The sequence below is a fragment of the Centrocercus urophasianus genome, unplaced genomic scaffold, assembly GCF_019232065.1.
Source record: "Centrocercus urophasianus isolate 14NV4802_14NV808 unplaced genomic scaffold, USGS_Curo_1.0 seq_32, whole genome shotgun sequence".
In the NCBI taxonomy this organism is placed as follows: Eukaryota; Metazoa; Chordata; class Aves; order Galliformes; family Phasianidae; genus Centrocercus; species Centrocercus urophasianus.
Genome location: NW_024884889.1, coordinates 7314271 through 7335060, shown reverse-complemented (window position 1 = coordinate 7335060; position 20790 = coordinate 7314271). Strand labels below are relative to the sequence as shown.

At 35.1% G+C, this 20790-nt stretch overlaps 1 protein-coding gene across 4 annotated transcripts in view; it reads right to left on the bottom strand.

The window, feature by feature from the left end:
* Positions 1–20790, bottom strand: part of FSTL5 (follistatin like 5) — a 213612-nt gene that overhangs the window by 88346 nt on the left and 104476 nt on the right. For all 4 annotated transcript variants that reach the window (XM_042829771.1, XM_042829774.1, XM_042829773.1 and 1 more), the window contains 2 exons: positions 9968–10164; positions 878–998 (listed from right to left, as the gene is read on the bottom strand). In XM_042829771.1, the coding sequence (XP_042685705.1) occupies positions 878–998; positions 9968–10164 (318 nt within the window). The remainder of the gene's footprint in view (positions 1–877; positions 999–9967; positions 10165–20790) is intronic.

The window sequence follows — 20790 nt, the reverse complement described above, 5'->3', positions numbered from 1 at the left end:
GCCATTTAATTTTCCTTTTGTTTCACTAGGTGTACTTTCAAAGCAATACATAATTTTTGTTAATACTTTTGATGTGGATTAGAATGACTAAATTCAAGATCTCTGAAGACCAAATGCAGTGGAACTAGAGCTAATCTTTTTCTTTTATTGAAAGAGCACACACTGTGCCATAATTACAGCCATTAAAGGTATTTCACATTCCTCTGGCTGTTGGGCACACAATGAACTGGAAGCTTTTCAAGCTTTTATTTTTAAACAATGCAATGAACATGTACCTTGAATAAAGGAACTAGAAATCATCCCATTTCTTTCTTCTTTTCGATATCATTTTGATCCATATCCCAGTGGATACATTAAGAAGTTCATATGTACTACAAGCACTTATCCCAGACACCTTTGGCATTCAGAGAACAAGCACCCAGCAGAAGCATATTAAAATCAGTACACCCCTCTGAATCCTAAAGCACCAATTAAAGCAGTACATTTGTTGCTGGTTTATCACAACTGCTTTTACCAGCACTCAATAAGAAAGGGTGTAGGGAAACGTGCTACGATTTTCATTTCTATAACAATGTCAAGACTGCACTTGTTTTCACTTGTGCACAACAAAGATTTTTTTAGTGCAGTCGGCATCAAGGAATATCATCTACAAATTCTCCATTACCAAAATCCCTCAGAAATAAGGACACAAACAGATGCCTTATCGACTTCGTTAAAGAGTTCTCTATAATATCATGACTGCTACATTACGCCTGTTTAAATACAACATTTTGATGTACGAAAATCTAAAAATTAAAAAAAAAAAGACATTTTAGGAAGACAAAGCAAGAGATGGGAAAGAAAACTGAAAAAAGAATAGGCTAATCTTTGTACTTACGAAAAGCTCTATAGAATTCTTCCAGACCTAGGTGCTTGTCACTATTATAATCATCATATTTCAGCAAATCGAACAGAGAGCAGTCAGACAGATCCTTGCCAAGCTCATCCCGTTTTATTACCTGACAAGAAAATTATAACCATGAAATTACATTTGGGCTCTTAGAGTTCTCTAGTATAATTAATTGTTTCTAATAATCATTTAATAGATCATTTTAAGGTTGCTGTGAAGCAAAGAACTGAAACCGTGTGAAGTCAGGGATTTTCCAGTTACTTTGTAATTATTTATTGCAGTTTTAAAGTTTATATCTTTAAAAAAGACTTTCTGAGATTAAAAAAACTCAGAACATGTAGAAAATATATATAATCTGACTATACAGAAGCACTGTAGAGAAACTACAAATGACAAAGCTGATTTTACTTATTCACGATCGCAAACGGTGATTTAGAAAATTTTGAATATCCACAAGATAATTTCCCAAAAACACGTGATTTTCTCTTCTCAGTAATTCCTAACCAAAAAAAAAAAAAAAAAAAACAACAAAAAACCACCAAACCACTCATTTTCAAGATTAACTAAAATAAACACCAATTGCCCTGCTAATTTTTTCAGCTTCTTAGAGGCTTTTGAAAAGCCTATTATCTTTCCGAGGACCTGTTAACAAAGTAGTTGACCTGAAAAGACCACTGTTTCATTATGGGTGCACATCCACTTTGTAAACAATTCATAATTAATAGCTACCAGTTTTTCACTCAAATGAACTTCTCCACGAGAAGTGTTCTTTAATTTGTGCACCGCTTATGTTTAAAGACCTGGACATCATCCAAGGTATTAAGATGTTTGTATGTGAAGATATCCTGAATTTTAATTTTAGATAGCACACATAGAAATGTTTTCATATCTGAAAGAACCAAAGCTAATACAACTCTTCTAATCATCTAATGGCTGCACAGTTTTGTACCATTCACAGAAAAATGAAAGCAAATACAGTTCATTCATTTGTAAAATAATTACTCCTCCTGTCCTCTACCTGTCTCCCAAAACTAGAGAACTACTGCATTTGCATTATATGATAGTTCCTGAAAAATCAAGCAATACAGATGCTTTTCTGTTCAAGTCATTCCACAAAAGAATCAGCAGGAATAGAAAAGAATGGATTCAGTTATTATTCACATAAATACAAAATGTCTAAACATATGAAAGAGAACAATAGGAGTATTACAGAGAAGAGAAAGGACAAATATGTTTTCCTTCAGCAAGTTATTTTCTGTACGCTAACATAAACACTTTATAAAAAGATGGCAACCTTGTTAGCACATGAGCAATTATGAAAACCATTCACAAAGATAAGAACTAACACAAAGCAACATTTAGTTGTTATTAATTACAGAGGCACACAATGCTACCTGAACATTAGTGCCAGCTACTCCTAACGTTTTAAAAGCCTTTCTTTAAGTACAAAAGACTCAAGTATTCAACACATACTGTTGCATCTTTTACTGTGATTGAAATCTGAGCTTTCAAGTCTTGAAATGTAGTTAAAATCACAACTGGTTCATGGAAATGCAACACTTGGAGGATGAGAAACACTGCTGCTTTGCTTGTTTTTTCATAAAATCTGGTCTAAAATTGGTTAAAACACTCACTCCCATTAGCTTCAGTTGTACAAACAAGGATTTAACATCACATCACATGAGGCAATAAAATCCGCCAACACTCACAACTACTGTCCTGTATTTTAAGGTGTATATTAATATTATCAGATTCCATCTTTTGAGCCGTAATCTCTCATGGTGCTTTCCATCTAATAATTTGTTCAATTTTATTTTAAAAATAGAAATAATCATTCATAGTTGATGAATGGTTAGTCCAAATGATTGCGGTAATCCCTAGTATGATACTGTGGGTAGCTATCATTTCTCCTGCCATTTAATTCTTATCTTTAGCAAGCTGAACATTTGATTACAGATATGAGATTCAGTGTTTGTTTATACACTGCAAAATACTTTGTGCATCTTTAGAAATTTCAATCACTTTTAACCAATATTCAGAACTCCCCGAAAGATCTGTAAGGTCAAGTTTCAGAAAGTCAAGAAGAGATTTTGTATCACAATTAGTCTTCATTAATTGTGATTTTCTCTTCCAAGTGTTGCAGATTCATCCACTTCTAGCCTCTAGATGTGATTGGATTACGCGGCCTAATTCTCTGAAAGGAAAACTCATCTCTGTGGAGTTTTGTATGATTTTTCCCCACCTATCACAAGAGACACAGGCCAGAGCAGGCATTAGAATATGGCAATCTGGATTTTGAAAAAGAAAATTGGAACTACATGTTTTAGTGAAAAACTGGATTTAGATCAGATTGGCTGTGATATGAAATTATAACCTGTGTAAGACTTTGGTAAAGCTGTCTACTTACCAAGTTATTAGCAAACAGAAAACATAACTATTGTTTTAAAATCAGCAGGATCAAACTAACTGTTCTCGGGAGTTCCTAACTCACCATATTTGTCTTGTTGACAGAACCTTTTAACAGATGTTCACTTATCAGTAAAATTCCTTAAGGTGGGATATATTATGACAGCACAAAAAAAAAAAAAAAAAATCTGTTCAAGAAAGAAACAGCAGAATCCACATCTGAAGGCTGGATATATTTTGTACTGCTAAGTGTTGCAACTTTTTTTTTTAAACACCAACTTCTAGGAAATACAGCCTGTCAGACAAGCCCATTTCCATTTTCTTTCACTTATTCTAGGGATGTAATTTGCAAAGGTACATTGCTAAGCTTAACAGCTTCTTGAATGTATTTTTAATTTCACACACAGTATCATCACAAGAAAACAAGAACAAATTAATCAACCTCTGCAGTATCAATAAAGATACGTTTTTCTTAAATAAATGTATCAGTAAAAAAAAAAAAAAAAGTGTCAATAAGGAACTCAATAGTATTTTGGAGGTCTTGTGACTCATTCTGACTATTTTGATCATTTAAAATAAATACAAAAACCAAATTGGCAGATGGCATATACAGGTGAAGTGATTAGTAATGTGGAGAAGGATAGGGCCGCATAGAAAATGAAATGGATCACATGGTTAGATGTTATCAAGGAAGGATCTGTGGTTACAGAGTCAAATATAAGGTAGTTACTATAAAAACAAGAATCTAGACCACACCTAAATGAGGATAAATGTACTTCAGAAGGCATTTTATCTAAAAAGATTCAAGATTTGCTGTGGTTAAGTCAGCCTCATAAATTCCAAGATCACCCAGAAGCCTAAGCAAGCAGTAGCAATATGATCTTTGGAAACATAACAAGGTAACTGAAGTTAGAAAAGCAATTTCTACTTGTTTGTATTCAAATGTTGAAACTCACGTTAGAACAGTTAGATTTCCTTTGCACATATTAAATTTAATGTTCAGAAGCTAGATGTTCAAGTTAGCAGAAGCTAGATTTTTCAAGATAGAAGTGATCCAAAAAAGTAACATTAAACCTATCAAAATGCCTTACACTAAGCCTACTGAAATGCTTTACACTAAGAGAGATGAGAAAAATCAATCTCTATGATTTTGTTGCTGTTGATTTTTTTTCCCCCACTGTTTTTAAAGGAATGCTATCAGCTGAGTGTAGTATCAGTTCAATAGATACTTTCATAGGGAAAGTACAGATGCTCCACTTGACAAAAGTCTATTGGAGAAGAAAAAAGAACAACATCTCACATTCTCAAAAATAAAAAAATCTAGTAGGGAAATTAGCCTTAAATTCTAGGACCTGTAGATTCTCCTCGATGTCTTCAACATATTTTGGGCCATCTCATTCATTTTGTGTTAAGCTGGTAAACAAAAGAAATGTACCCAAGCCTTCAAAATTACAGACATTAGTTCATAAGTAAAGATGACAATATATTTCACTGATGAGAAGGAGAAAAGGTTTACTATTCTAAAATGATAATTCTAGAATCCCTGGGACAAATCTGTTGTTTTCCCTTGCTGTTTCCTAAAGCAAGGGTGTTCCCAGCATTCTCCTCTGTACCTTAGCAGTACATCCCCTTCCTTTATCAAATCTAGTTTAAAGTCCTGATGATGAGCCTCATCAGCTTGCTGCCTAATGTATTCTTGCTCCTGCTGGTCAGATGTGTCCCATCCTACATCAACCTTCCCAGTTTATAAAAAATGGTTCCTAGATCATAGAAAACAAAACCCTGAGCACACCATCCACATAGTTATTCCATCAACTGATCTGTTCTTCTGCCCAGATTCCAGCCTCCTGTTGGAAGGATTGAGTAGAACACTACCTGTACACCTGATCCCTCAAGCATATTCCCAAGTGCTGTGAAGTCTGTCTTGATATTTTTCAGTTTCCTAGTCACAGACTTGTACGACCCAGCTAGAAACACCAGGAGCAGATTGTAATCCTCTGGCTTCAGTCCTACCTGCTACTGTCTTTCCCCAGTTCTCTCTGGAGAAACTATCCTGGCAGCAGCATAAATACAAATATTCATAGATAACTAGAAGAATCAGCAACTTTATTTTAGATTAATTTAAATTCTTTCAAAGAACGTTATTAAAATGCAAACAAAAAAATAAAAATTTAAAAATGAATGTTCACAAAATTTTATTGTAGACTACCTTGCCTGACATTTACACTGTGTAATGAAGCAAGAATTGTTTCTGAGCTAGTTTTACGATAGATTACAGAGCCATGAAAAAGCCCCAGTCAGATGTCAGAACTGTCTGAATGAAAGATAATAAATAACAGTCTGCAACACTGAAGTGTAGTGCTTAACATTAAAGCGTATGTTTTAAACTTTTTCAGACTTGAAACAGCATTTTTTTTTAATTAAAAAATAACTGTGTTACTTTTTCTGAAGTGTAGAATTGTTTTCCCTTCCATCAATATTCTAAGGCAATAACTTTATAATTTCAGATCAAAAATAATTTAAATACATTTGTAGTACTGGCGCCTTCATTTCAAGACTCTGATTACCCTCAATTTTACATTAGGGAGTAAAGCTAGATGGACATGTGTTAAAGAAAGTGAGAGAATTTGCACTCATTGCAAAGCAAAATGATCTTCACAAGGACAGCCTGAGAGAACTGGGGCTGTTCAGCCAGGAGAAAAGGTGGCTCTGGGGAGACCTGATAACTTTTCAGTATCTAAAGAGAGGCTTATAAGAAGGAAAGGGACAGAGGCTCTAGCAGCATCTATTATTGTTAGACAAGGAGAAATGGTTTCAAACTAAACTAAACTAAAAAAGGGAGATTTAGAGTGAGTAGAAGTTGTTTTTGTTTCTTTGTTTACAATGAGAGTGGTGAGGAACTGAAATAGGTTGCCAGAGAGATGGTGGATGCCTCCATCCTTGGAGACACGTAAGGCAGGCTGGACAGGATTCAGAAACCTGATGTAACTGTAGGTGTTCCTGTTCATTTCAAGGCAGTCGGACTAGATGGACTTTAACAACCCTTCCAAATCTAATGATTTTACAATTCTATGAAAATAGAGGAGATGAAATTTAGAGCATTAAAAAGTGAAGTTGTTGTTCAATATTCATTTGAACAAAAAATAACTTCAGGATCTTTCCTTTTTTTTTTTTTTTTTTTCCTAAAATAAAAAAATACTTTCGATAATCTCTGAAGATGATTATATTTTAAGTGCAGACAAGTAGTATTCACAACATCACTGTGGTTGGAAGGGACCTCTGATATCACCTACAGGTCATTCAGACTGCCCTATTTTGACTGTGAGGAAAACTGAAAGACTGTTCTGTTTATGATAGTATTTCTGAGTGAAGCAAAGACTCCTATCCAGTCTTAGGGCAGTACCAAGACCATTTTCTCCCCCACACAGAGAGAAATGCGCACATACATGGTAAAATATAATTATCTTTCCAAGAAAATTAATCATCACTTTTTCAGCGCGAGGAAACTTTCTCACTCTGCAGTTCAGTCAACTTCCAGACTGGGACTTCTTGTTCCTTTTCTCCTTCTCACAACAATTTTAATTTTCAGAAATACGTATGGCTACTACATACATAAGGGAGGGAAGAAAGCAGCAATCTAATTTGACTTGACACTGGGTAATAAAAAAAACAAAGCATTCAGTTGGTTGAACTCAGCAGAATCGACAAGCCAAGCTTTCAAGAGGCACAACCAATGGTCTGAAAACCAGAGTTTTCAACTAAAGATCCTACACCAAGTCCTTGTAATTTGGTTTCTTGTTCTGAATCTTTATTTAGATCTGAGTCATATGTTCCATTCACCACAATTATGCAGACTAAACAATCAGACAAAAGATAAAATTTACACCTGCTGAGATTATACGAGAGCTGGTGCTTAACTGCAAGACTACACACTATTCTGGATAACCAAGATGACTTACTGTTCCCCACTTTGTCTTAGGTAAGGAAGACAGAGGTTCTCAGATGATGCTTCTGCTGTCAAGAAGGCTTCAAGTGAAACGTGCACCATTTTTTTTTTTTTTCTCTATTCAAACTGACTAAAGAACTTGTTCTGGGGTCAACGTGTTATTCTTTATGACTCATCAAAATAAACCACACAGTATTAACAATTATTTCATTTTGTTATTTGTTATTCTTCGGATCAGATAATTCGATGTTCTGCTATGAATTTTAACAAAAAGCTCTGTGACCAGAGTTAAAGACAGCTGTCTTCTTTTCTCTATGCATATGAAAAAAGTGTTGCTTTACCATTGTTACTAAAAATCATTTCTACAAAAGAGACACATATGGAAAAAAATATTTATATTATATGTAAATAACATATAGCATGGTTGAAAATACCACAATGGAAGATTTTTTTAATCTATGTTTGACAGCAAGAAAGCAATAAAAGAGAAGTGTATATAGTGCAATTAAATTTCTGTAACTTCATAAACATTTGGAAACTCTGCAAAAACATTTTTTCTATTGACCTTCAATGCTATGATGGCTACTTAGAGAATAACTTGCCCTCTATTTTATTATGTTGGCCCATGATGTCATATGTCAATGCTAGTGGTATTGCAGTAGGAGTCACATCTTTCCACCAGTATTCTGTTACATGTTGTTGCCATGCAACAGTTAGCAGCAGAGCATAAGTCTGACATAATGGTATCTGACATGAAAGTGCATACAATGCACAGGTGGGTCACTGAATTCCTCCATGCAGAAAAAAAGTGGCACCCACTGACATTCAGCAATAGGAGCACTATGAAGAGGTGGGAGACAGCAAGTCACCTCCACTGGTACAGATGTTTATGAGTACAGCACCCAGGCTCTTGTTCATCACTGATGAAAATAAATAGCTAACGAAGACTACTTTGAAAAAATAGCATTTTATAGCTGAGAATTTGCTTCACCAAATGGAGTTATTGTGCTTTTTGTACATGATGCAGTTTCCGAAGAAATAAATAGGACGCATTACTTTTGGAGCAATGTATGTAGTACTTTAGTCCTGCTCCTCTAATGAAAAGATCATGGTACATTGATAGATAATGATGTTGTAGTAGTGAAAGAAGTTATTTTTCAGTAATTACATGGGGGCTATGGCAAGAAAAAAAGATACTTTCAAAATGGTAAAACAGAAAAGAATCTAAAATTCAGTTTATTTATACTATCAACCAACACACTAAATTCTAGCATGCTTTGTTTCAGTTGTATACAAGTAGTACACGTAAATCGTACAGCTATACCTGAGACTGTATACTTTGTATGTATATTGTATATACTTTGTATATACTTTGTATGGTATGTACTTATGCAGTACAGTAAGTACCATTTGTAAAACGTATGAAGGCACCAAATTCACTTAATAGCAGAAGTTCCAAAAGATTTTGAAAAACATCCTGAAAACACATCTCCACAAGTCTAGCACAAGGCTCCATACAGAACCACCCAATTCAAACCCTGTATCTTTCTTAGAGCAGTGTCAAAACACTACTTGAACTCTGGTAGCTCGGGAACATGGCCACTGCCCTCTGATGAAGAACCTTTTCTTAACTCCTCTCCTGATCCTCCCTGACACAGCTCCATGCTGTTCCCTTGGGTCCTGTTGCTGTCACAGAAAGCAGAACTCACCGCTGCCCTTCACTCCCTCTGTGGAACCACTATAAGGGCTCTCCTCAGCTCCTCTGCTCTAGGCTGAGCAAACCCTCAGCTGTCCCTCATAAATCATCCTCTAGACCCTTTACTACATTTGTGGTCTTTATATTGTGGTACTCCAAAACTGTACACAGTGTTTGAGATGAGGCTGCATGGAGCAGAACAACCCATCCCTCACCTGAATGGCAGTGCTGGGTCTGATGCTGCCCAGAGTAAGGTTGGGTCTTTTGGCTGCCAGGGCACACTGCTCACTCACGTTCAATAAGCCATCAGCCAGAACCTTGAGAACACAGAGCTACCCTGTCCCCAGATATACATCAGAACCAAGCACACTATTACGATTTATAATGCAGCCTCCATTCAGGAAAATAGGTTTTTTAGTGGCTGCCTAGTATTCACTGTTTCAAATTTGATGGGTTTTGGGAGAGTTTCTCGTAAGTAAACTTTGATACTGTAGAGTCAATCAAAATACATTTCCCATGACAACATTCATCAGAGACTTAACATTCTTAGGTAAACGATAGCTACTGCTGTCATGCTTACTGGTGCAACCATTATTGGTCTAAACCTGCAATTAATTAATAAAGCTTGCTGATTAGAAACACAGTAAAAGCTCAATTAGTATTATTGAATTGCTTTGAAATACTGTTCTGGTTTTTATGTTTCGTTTTTTTGTTTGTTTTTTTAACTCCAAAAATACATTTAGACTTCAAGAGTACACAGTGGACAACGGAATATTTAACGGACAAAGCAACCTGTAATACATTCTGCCCCTCCTCATGTATGTTTAAAGTAATTGTATTCAAATTTCTCAATAATTATCACAATTTCTGAATAATGAAAATTTTCCAAGAAAATCTGAATGAAGTTTTCCACCTCAGAGATACACATATACTTTCTAAAGTGAAAGCATCCTGAGACATATTATTCCATACATCTGGACAGTAGCAATTGAACAGCTTCTGGGCTAATAGAAACAAATCTAAATCTTACCTGAGACAATTCATTTGTGTCCACAAGTCCATTGCTGTCAGAATCAAAATAATGAAACATCTGATCTACGAGCAATTTCCTTAAAGCCATTTTCTCACCAACGTTTCTATCTTTGGATTGAGCAGCATATCTCTGATTTTGAAGATCCAATAACATATTTTTCACTTTGCTGTATTCAGTAGGTTTGCATTTATCTCCTGAAAAGGAAACACACAACACGAGTTTATTTTGAATTTAATTTCATAGGAAGAGGGAGAAGTAAATTAAAAAATAAGGATAAAAGAAGAGAGTATTGACTCTTTGTAACAACAGCATCAGGGTTTGCCTTACGAGGCAAGGAATTTGTTCTGCTGTATCTTTATCCACATCATTTCCTTATCTGGTTTTCATTTAAAAAATAAAAATAATTACAGTTCTAGACACTTTGCATAGATAAAATCTTCTGTGTACCAAAGCTAAGGAAAGTCTGAACAGCTTTAAGCCTGTACTTCTCTCATTCAAGTCATTCTGAAGAAGAGTATCTGGAGATTTCATAAAATGTGACCTTTAGGAAAGTATTTTGTGTAAACATTCATATCGTCACCGAGCAATATATGCAGGTACAGCTGAAAATATTTTAAGAAACCATACATTCCAGAGAAATTGTTTCAGAACAACATTTGACTTCACAAATTAGAAACTGCACTTGAGTATTCATGAAGTAGCTTTAGCTTTACATGTACTGGACAGATGAAACTCAGGTGAAAAAGAGAATTTGAATTCACAAGAAGAAAAGAAATGATGTCTAGGATAAGATCTACTTCAATTTTTTCATTATTGAGTCTTTCTATGAAGTGGAACAACTTTCTATGAAGTGGAACAACAAATGTCCTGCACACAATGATTACAGTCAGTGATTACAGCTGCTATTTTGAAATACAACGTAATTTACTTCTGGTATACTGTTATATCAGATGCTTTATATTTTAAATTGAATAGATAAACTATTTAGGAGTTCTGGCTTTTTGTTTTGTTTTGTTTTTCATTGAGATAAGCTTCATAAAGATCAGATATGTAAATGTGGACCAGTAAAATACAGTCACCATGTACGTGTTGCAAAAAAAATAAAAATAAAAAAATGACACTTAGCTACTATTTGCTATCTCTAACATGACAGAAATATGCTGTGTTGATTACCAAAGAAAGCTGTGTTCTAATTATTCTTTTCAGAAAAGACTAGTGTAAAGGAGGACAAACGTTTATCTCACAGAAGTTGCCTAAAAATTCACTCTTCTTTTAAATTGGAGATTACCACTTCAGTGAACGTAACATCATTGCGTTGCTATGAACCCCTACCATCATTTGATAAGGTAGAGAGAGATCAAGTTCATACATGCTTCTTGTAACCTTACAGGGAAATTCAGATCTGAGAGGCCTCCTATGATGGAAGTTAAACGGTACAGGTACAAAAAATATTTTTAAGAATTCAAAACACTCTAGGTTATCCTTTATTTCTAAAAGCTAATAATAAGCAGTAAATACATGACAAATCCAAATGTTGCAACAGCAGGAAACAAAACCAAACTGTTTTTACTATTAAACTTTTTAACAGCCTTATCTATACAGTGTTCGCATGTTTGTCCTTCATTTGCCAGAGGCATGGAGACTGAGGACATGCAATTTGTAGAACTGACTGTAGATGGTTTTCAGAGATAATGCAGGAAACTCAGTAGGGAAACAGAAGAATTCTGTAGTCATGCTCTATGTGTAGCGAGGAAAGTTTGTCATCCAAGTGGATCCAAGCTCCAGGTGATGGGGATGGAAGACAGCACTTGAGCAGACTAATACATCTGGGTGAACTCCAAATAACTGAGCCAGGAAAGGAAGCAGCACTTTGTTTCCCCTAGACAACTCTTCTGGGTGTAATATCCTCAGAGTGACAAATTCCGTATTTTTCTCCAGAGCAGCAGAAATCAAACACCACAAATGACATGACATGTCATGGTTACAGTCTTACCACTGTTCACATTTTTCACAAAAGTATAAGTCCTGCTTATTTGTTACATAACACACTGGTCATACCTAGTTACTATGTCTAGATCCTAGCCCCAGTAATTTGTTTTCGATCAGACAGTTCCCAGTCTGTTATTCTAAAGCTTGCAAAGAGATTTTTGCCTTAGCAATATGGAACAAAAGTAAAGCAGTTTATTTCCTTATAAAATCAGATACATTAGAGAATCTCATTAAGTCGTGAAAGCTCTTATTTAAAAAAAAAAAAAAAAAAAAAAAAAAAGAGGAAAATTAATTATAAAAGAATGCTCATTCCCCTAACCCAACTAGAAGACGAATGATCAAGAATTGGATACAGATTCTTGCATCTATGAAGACTTCATGATAATGGAAAAAGTTTTACAGGCTGGATAGTGCTGTGAGCTACATGGTCTAGAGGGAGACGTCCCTGCTTACAGAAGGGGATTGGCACTAGATGATCTTAGAGGCCCCTTCCAACCCAAACCATTCTATGATTTTCAATCAGCTGCAAACAAGGTAAATACAGTTCACAAAGCAATTTCATGACTCTGTTAACCTACTTTCAGTAGATGATTATTTTCAGTTCAACAACAGTGGCAAAGCCAATGTTCTTCACAGGGTTGCTTTGATCATGGCTATAAGATAACAGCTGTAATTTGCTCTTCATGTGTTCCTTTTCACTCAGATCAACTCAGAAATACCTTCTCTGCCCTAATAGTGTGCATCATCAGTTGTAGCTCAGATCCTTTCAGCGCTTCCCTAACTTATTTGAAAACTAGTCCTCATGAAAATACTGCCATCACCTTCTTGAAAAATTACTTTTAAAAAATGTTTTAAAACATCTTGTAAAACAGATATTATTTTGCTTCTCTAAATTGTTAGTCTGATCCACATGACACACTTGTCTGTAATACAGAAGCAGTATTCTCTGATGACTTTATCAGAAAAGGACATCAAGGTCTGTGGATGCGATCACGCAGTTTGCATATAAGAGTAGCTCTGGAAGCAATAATCATGTATTTTAACTCAGTGTCAACTGTCTACAGTATCTTACAAAAATTTTACATAGAAAGAATAAAAATGAATATCACCTTGGAGCAGCTTTGATTTATTTATTTGGTGTGTGTGCGACTGCTCATAATGAATAAAGACCAAATAAGTTTTCTGCTCTTCAGGCACGTAGCTATTTCAAAATCTTGGGAGAGCTAACAGATCTGGGTAAACAGGGCATACGCCCCACCTGCCAGATAGTTGCTCACTTGACCTGTTCCCCAGTCTTATGACATTGTTTGAGATTATCAAGCTTCTTGAAATATATGCAGTAAAAAACATGTGACATACTTGCCATTTTAAATAAAAATAAACATGTAAGTAGCTGCTGCTTGCAAACACTAACAAGGAATGAAAAGGAAAGTATTCACTGCTACTTACAGTACATATTCTTAAATAAATGCAGCTATCTTACGCTGAACAATGTGTAGCAATTCTACCTTGAAGTGTCACTACATTAATTTTCTCTATTACTACCATGTTTTTCATTCTGTTTGTCAAAGTAATCTGTTAAAATGGAATTGTTGTGCTTAGATCTAAACATCCATCTTTTAGTCTGGATTCTAACAAATTTTAGGCTGGTGACAATTCAACCTTCAGTTTATGCTCCGAGCTAATTGCAGCCATGCTAACAGGTGCACACAGGTTTATTACATTAAGACATTTTCACTTTATGGATGAATCAACGTGGTTTTTGTGCCAAAGGCTTCACAGATCTGAATATCGAGTCAAATATGATTAATGGACCTAACTGACAGGAAAAGGGATCATAACGAAACAGCGACACACTGTCACCACAGTTGTTTAAAAAATCATCCTCTGATCTCATTGTCAGGACCACCTTTTAATGTAGTACTCAAGACATAATTGCAGTAGATGTTTCAATTAAGAAGAATGAGGCTCTGTTGATGTATAGAGGAGCACTCCTAGACTGGAGTAGCAGCATAGGAAAGAACTTGGGGAGCTGCTCTTTGTGTAATCAGCATAACCCACAAAATAGTTGCATGAAAGGCACACTAAGAGGCAAAACAGGGATTAAAGATGCCAACCCTGAAAGTGAGAAAAAGTAATTTAAGCTTAATGCAACAGAGAAAGAAACATTCTGCAACTTGTATTACTCCCAGTATTACAAAAGTCAAAGATGGTATACAACAAAACCAGAAAGGATGATTCATCAGGATACAAAATGAACCTCACCACAACTGACTTTCAGATTGTTGACACATTTTGGGATTTATCTCCGTAATTACATTGTTACATTTAGACAAACAAAACGTATCACAGTTCTAGTTCTGTTTACGGTTCTGAAGGAAAATCCATAAGATATATATTCCTAAAGCTCCTCCCCAATAAATCAGTTAGACTATGTCAGTCAACATTATCAAATTATCATTTATCATCTTATTATTTATATAACATATGAAGTCCTGAATAACACTAAAGCATTCAATGTTGAAAAGATTAAGTTGCATATAATTCCGTCTATATGTGAGAGCAATCTCTTTATTGAGCATAACTTCATAATTTAATTCAGTTTTCTGATATTTTTTTTTTGCTTCTTCATTTCTGAACTGGGTTTACTGTACAAATAAGCCATTGAATTTTGAAGTCCCACAAAACAATAGTGGTAAATATTTGTTTTGCTTGCTCTTTTTTGTTTGTTTCATTCATGGAAAAGAGCGATTCCAGCACCCAGAAAAGTTTTACAAAACCACTGCTGTGATTTCTTTTACAAGTTTTCTGCCACCTCCTGTAAAATCTTAGATGTACAGAAACCCAAAAGTAAAACACGTGCATTAGAATCAGAACGTCAGTCTTCTGTTCCATACCTTGTAATTTCTGAAACAGTACTAGTTCTATGATTTACTTAATTCAAATTCCAAAATAGGAGAAAAGTGCAAATGTTTGGCTGTTAGTTTCTCTCCATTTGACACAGCAGTTTTGCAGCTGTATCTTTGTTACCTAGGAAACAGTTGGAAATTAGAGATTGAGTGCTACTGCCATCTTTGACAGTTTTGAACATTTGTCCATAATACAGAAAAAATATTGTATTTGACAACTTAACATGCTAGAGAATAAGATATATATGGAAATTAATTGGCAATCTGTAAAAACTCAGCAATACAATAGCACCCCTATTCTTATTGTCTATAGAGTAACATTAAAGATATTCAAGTAGGGTAATAGTTAGGGATCACTCCTTAAAATCAAATTGAAATCTCAAGGTTCTGCATTTCATAGTTTTGGGGCAAATACAGAGAGAAAGAAAGATTATAATAAACATATAAAGCTAAACCATCTGATTTCTGTTGCCAGTTACTTGCCACTTCCACAAGTAAAGTAGGCATTTTAACCTCTCTTTGCCTTATTACCTCCATCTACAAAGTAAGAATAACTCTTATTTCAAAGAGGTATAAGACTTATTAATATTCATGGAGTATCTCTACCTGCAAAAAAGATGTTATCAGCTCCTGATACACAACTGTATTCTTATATACTTACGATCTTGAGCAAAGGTGTATCTATATAGCACAGCTATTAAAAATCTGAAGGAAAAACATCAGCTCTTTCAGAAGAACTACATTTTACTAGAGAATACTGCTACAACTATTTCAGAACTGATATAAGCATAAATCACTTTTCTTTTTAAATGAAATAGACATGCAGCAAGACTACTGTTAATATTCTACACGCGTTTTGAACCAAGCCTGAACAATCTAATTAGCAAAATGCTTCACTGCACGACTACAAACAGTATTCCGTGGAACAAAAGTGATAAATTAATCCAAAATAAGATGTTATACCATATCTATACACAAATGAATTGAATATACATAGGTACAGGCACTCCCATACACAGGCTGAGGAAGTCACTACAGGTATGATCTGATCTCAGTTCAATTTCAAACATGGCATGAGAAACAACAACTTGAAGGTCTTAATCCTTCATCCTTTAGTTCTTTTTCATGATACAGTCGCTATGAAGTATGAAAGTTAGAATCTTATTTATAGCTTTAACAAATAAAGGCACATTTTAAACCCCAAAATTGCCTATGCTTATCTGAAAGAAACTTCAAGGTTCAGACAGCATTTCACAGTATTTTCCAATTTAAAATTTACTTAAAAAAAAAAAAATAATAATAAAAAAATAAAAGTAGAGCTCAACAGCTTCTGTCTTTATACACTGCTCTCCTCACTGAAGGTTTAGAACTGCCCTTCAGGAGTGCTGGTCTCATTTACAGTCTTGTGAATTTGTTCAGAGTTTGAGAGGAGGGGAGTGCATTACACTCAAAGCACAATTTATAATACAAATTTCCTGGATAAACGTGGATTAAAAAAAAAAGCCTTCAGTTACACAAGTAAAATTTGACATGCAACATTAACAAGATAATTTGTCTTCCTTGTTCTTCCTAGGTTATTAAAGAAAACAAGAGGAAAAAAAAGCCAAACCAAGAACCAACAGCATGTTTCAAAGGCAGACACTGCTAAAAATGAAGACTGAGACAGGAGTTCAGTGCAGCATTTTATTTTCCCCTCTGCCGGAGTTAACCCAACCACTGAAGTTAGTCTGCCTCCCACAGGAGGAAGACACCTAAGTATACAAAGTCTAAATTGGGAGAAAAAAAAAAAATATAAAAGCATTCCAAACCCAGGAGGGAAATAATAATGTGATGCAAGCTTAGCCACAAATCTATAGAGAGTTCTGCTTTTGTTTCTCAGCCAGCTTATTTCAAAAATAAATAGTTGAGAGTGATAAAATCGTTTATATTAAATCGCAGTCTTCCTTTTCCTGAAGACTTCTCAAAAATGTGGATTTTTTATGAAGGCAAGGTCCTGAGAGTGAGTTAAGAAAAACTACAGAAGCACTGCAGCTAAAAGGGATGGCTTTATGCCTCCATTTCTATTTCTTCCCCTCAGTCATATATTCTGACAACTTTCTTTTTTTCAGCTTTAGCAGTTGGCTTTTAGTGCTAAGATAATTTAGGAAGATTTTCAGTTAGAATTCTCCTACAGAAAAATCTCTTGTATACATAGAACTACATATTTATGCTTATTCTAATGAACATTTTAAACAGCGTTATCCCAGCTCAAGTAATTAAAAAAAAAAAAACCCTGAGAAACACAGACAAAATTTAGGTTAAACTATTCTAGCATCTTTCTGACGTATTTATATTAGGCTTAACCTTCCATTTTTCCTCTAGGTACTAAGGTTATGATCTTTTTCAAGAGCAGTGATGTGGAGAAACAGTTAAAAGGAGTCAAGAACAGCCTGGCAACGTGGTCAGAAGTTCTCCTCAGTCTCAGTATCTTTCTATTTTACATTATTTTATGTGGTACTTGGTCTCACTATCACTTTGTTACAAGAATAAGCAGGTTCTAAGTTTGAAAATGGGGAAGTATTTCTCCAGCTTCTGTTGAAGAAGAGGTTATAGTTTGTTAAGCAAAAATCATCCACATATGCCACTGAGAGATGGCTTAAGAAGCCTTGAACACTAGCCAATTCTGGAAACAATTAAAATCAGCAAAGGCCAAGAATGATAAGGCAAGTCCTGAGACCTCACCCTGTCAGCAAAGTACAATTTTTTTTTTTTTTTTTTTTTTTTTTAAGAACCAGCAAAAAAAATCACGTTCTATAAGGCTATTCATCTTTGAGGAATGATTACAGTATAAGCTACAGCAATTCAGAGAAATCCAAGCTACAAGGGATCAAGGTCACAAAGTCTACATGATGCATCTTGATTTCAGCTAGCCTATGAAGGAAATAAATAGCATTCCATAGATTTAACGTGATAGTTTTTATTTTTTTAATCTTCTCTCCAATTTCCCTGTTCTTTCTTCAGAAACAAGGAAATACAACTCTTTGACAATAAAACAGTGAAAACAAGATTTATAAATCGAAACTCAAACAAGTAAGCAAGTAATTCGCCTTTGAACCTACACCAGAATGTTACCTACACACACCAGCCTGGCACCAGCACAAGCCTGTAATTAAGCAAATAACTCATCAGCTTCATACATCACTTCCAGGTTGTTTCTCAACTGTACTGAAGTACAGGCTTAAAAACATGTTATTAGGTTTTAAAATTGGTTTTAATCTCATCAGTTGGTTAGAAAGAATTTCAAAGAGGTTTCTATTGAAATGAGAAATCTTGCAGACAGCTGAGACAAATGCTCAGACCATTTACTTTGTTACTGTACTTTCAATTTCCTCACATTTAACTAGTCCACAGACAAAGGTAGAAAAGTCACATAGGACAAGATAGTTGTGTATTGTGAAGATCTATACCAATATTTCCTTTCACTATACATGAAGGGTATTCAGCGTTGCCATGATGGCTGCTGGTATTCTATGACTCCTCATATTATGACTTGCCTTGCAGTAATATTATAGGGTTGATGAGGCAAACGTAAATTATTGTGACAAACACACATCCTTAATAGCTTCTGTAAAGGATTTGCATTAAAGATTCAATGTCCTTTTAATGACCCTTTAGCATTATACATGCTTGTATCCGAAGTTTTGCTAATCTTTGTGTATATCAACCCCAGAGAGAAGATAAGCATACATCAGCTCATTTTAGGCTTCTTTCTCCACTTTAAGCATGTCTCACAAAGTTGTGGGACATATACAAGTACATTTTGATGAGCCATCCCTAAATAAAATTTGGATCATGGCATTCTTTCACAGAAAGTCACATAAAAAGATACCTAGGGAGAGTAGATCATTAAATTTTACTCTAGCTTCACTAGAAAGAAATAAATGTTTTAGACAGTTTTTCTCTGTATAACCACAAAAAGCTTGCTGACCTAGTATTGTTTCAAAGATGTTACTGCACGTCCTGATATTATTAAACTCCTGCCTCTGATATTTTTTTTAAGACATGCTTTCCTTCTCTCTTTAAGCTTTCTCTTTAACATTTAACCTTCAATAGAAAATGTAGTCAATCATATTAAAACTGGTTTTATTTCTACTGATTTCATATTGATTACGTGTTTCCAGATGCAATTCTACACACACTTGATAAAGTATGTCTAGTTAATAATACTAAATTATATCACTAGCTTCTGTCAAAGTGGAACACAATTATTCAAGCTCTGTAAAAATTTAGACAAAGAATATTGAAGATATTTTGTCCATTATTATTAGGGAAGAAATGACAAATATTCAAAAACAATACACACTACTATGTAGATAACTTTCTTTTGAAAGAATGCAGACTTAAATTTGCTGGTCAAGACTAAATTTGTTCGTGAATCAGTTTATCAGACTCCTGTCCAACTGAGCTGCTTCTTGAAATTAACTACTATGATACAAAGATGCACTCAAAACTATCTTGAGAATTAAACTCTTTTCCCCCACCCTCCTTAATTTCTACCCTTTCTATCTCGGAAAGGATTTGATGGCAGGAAAGGCATAATATGAATATGCTTCATTAAAAGCACATCTTTTGTTAAATTGCTTATTTAAATCTCTGAAGAATCATGTCAATTCAAAGTTTCAGTTCAAGCAAAGCCCTGAACACTCAAAATTAGGGAGCCCTTTCTTTGAATTACTAGATCTTCGTTAAGCCTATCAACCACAGCTAATTCACCAAGGGTGCACTGCTGGGTCCAAGTAAACAGAAACAGCCAGAAGCCCAGATACACATCTCAGAGAAAGTGATCTAGTTACATCTGTAAATCAGCTAAAATGTTGCATAAGCCTTCAAGGTTGTTCTCATTGGTGGGAGGCTTCAGTACAAATTGTTACTGCTCAGAAGCCGACTGAGACGAATGGCCAAAAACTTGGGCTGCATGACATCTAGCACTCAATATAAGCCATCAAGAATTACAAGTGCTTCTGAAGAAAGTGCCAGTAATGCAAGGTGACATATTACTGAAGGTGGGTACTGGTTATGAAGTGCTTATACTACATACTAAATAACTTATTACCTGGAACAAATACAGTGCCTTACATTGATTCCCAAGAGATGGGGATGTAAAGGAGCTTCTTTCAAAAGGAGCATTTAATGTCAAGAATAGTCTAAATCACAAGAATACACATGTACAGAGGTCACTCATGTCAAAGTACTTCTTTGTCTAGGCAGACATTCAATTCTTCAATTAACATTTCATCTTAAAGATTTGCAGAACATTCTTAATTATCTTAAAGAATGCCTTAAATTCATTTATATATGCTATACATCACCAGAAAGAGAAACCCCTTCAACTCAAAACTATTCCAGGTAATCGAGAAATTATGTCACGAAGGAGAGGACGATGCCTCAGTGACCTTCATTCCATTGTTAAGTAAATTATCACATGATAGAGTGAAAAGAATTACAGTCTGCTTTCAGGGTCTGCACTCCTGATGATTAAGCCAATGCTTTTCAAGTCTGAGTGCCCAGTTGTCAGAGATTTCCCTGAACCACCTTGGCAAACTCAGTCTCAGACACTGAACAACTGCCAGAGGGCATCAAGAAGTTGAAGAAAAGTAACTGGTGTCAAATGTATTTGAGAAAAGGTTTTAATGTGAGAATTTTCACACTAAGGAGTACTCATAGAAGGAAAAGATCATCGTATTGAATCACATTCATCTAGGAGACCAGATAGCGACGATCACAGCATGGGTACTGACAGTGCTGCAGCCAAAGAATCTTACCCATTCATTAACTCAGTTCAACTCTTCCAGTACACAAGCAGGAGCTTTTGTTCATAAGCCACAACCCCTGGTCCATTTCAGGTTCTGAGAGCAGCCATTCTGACTACAAACGGATATCAAT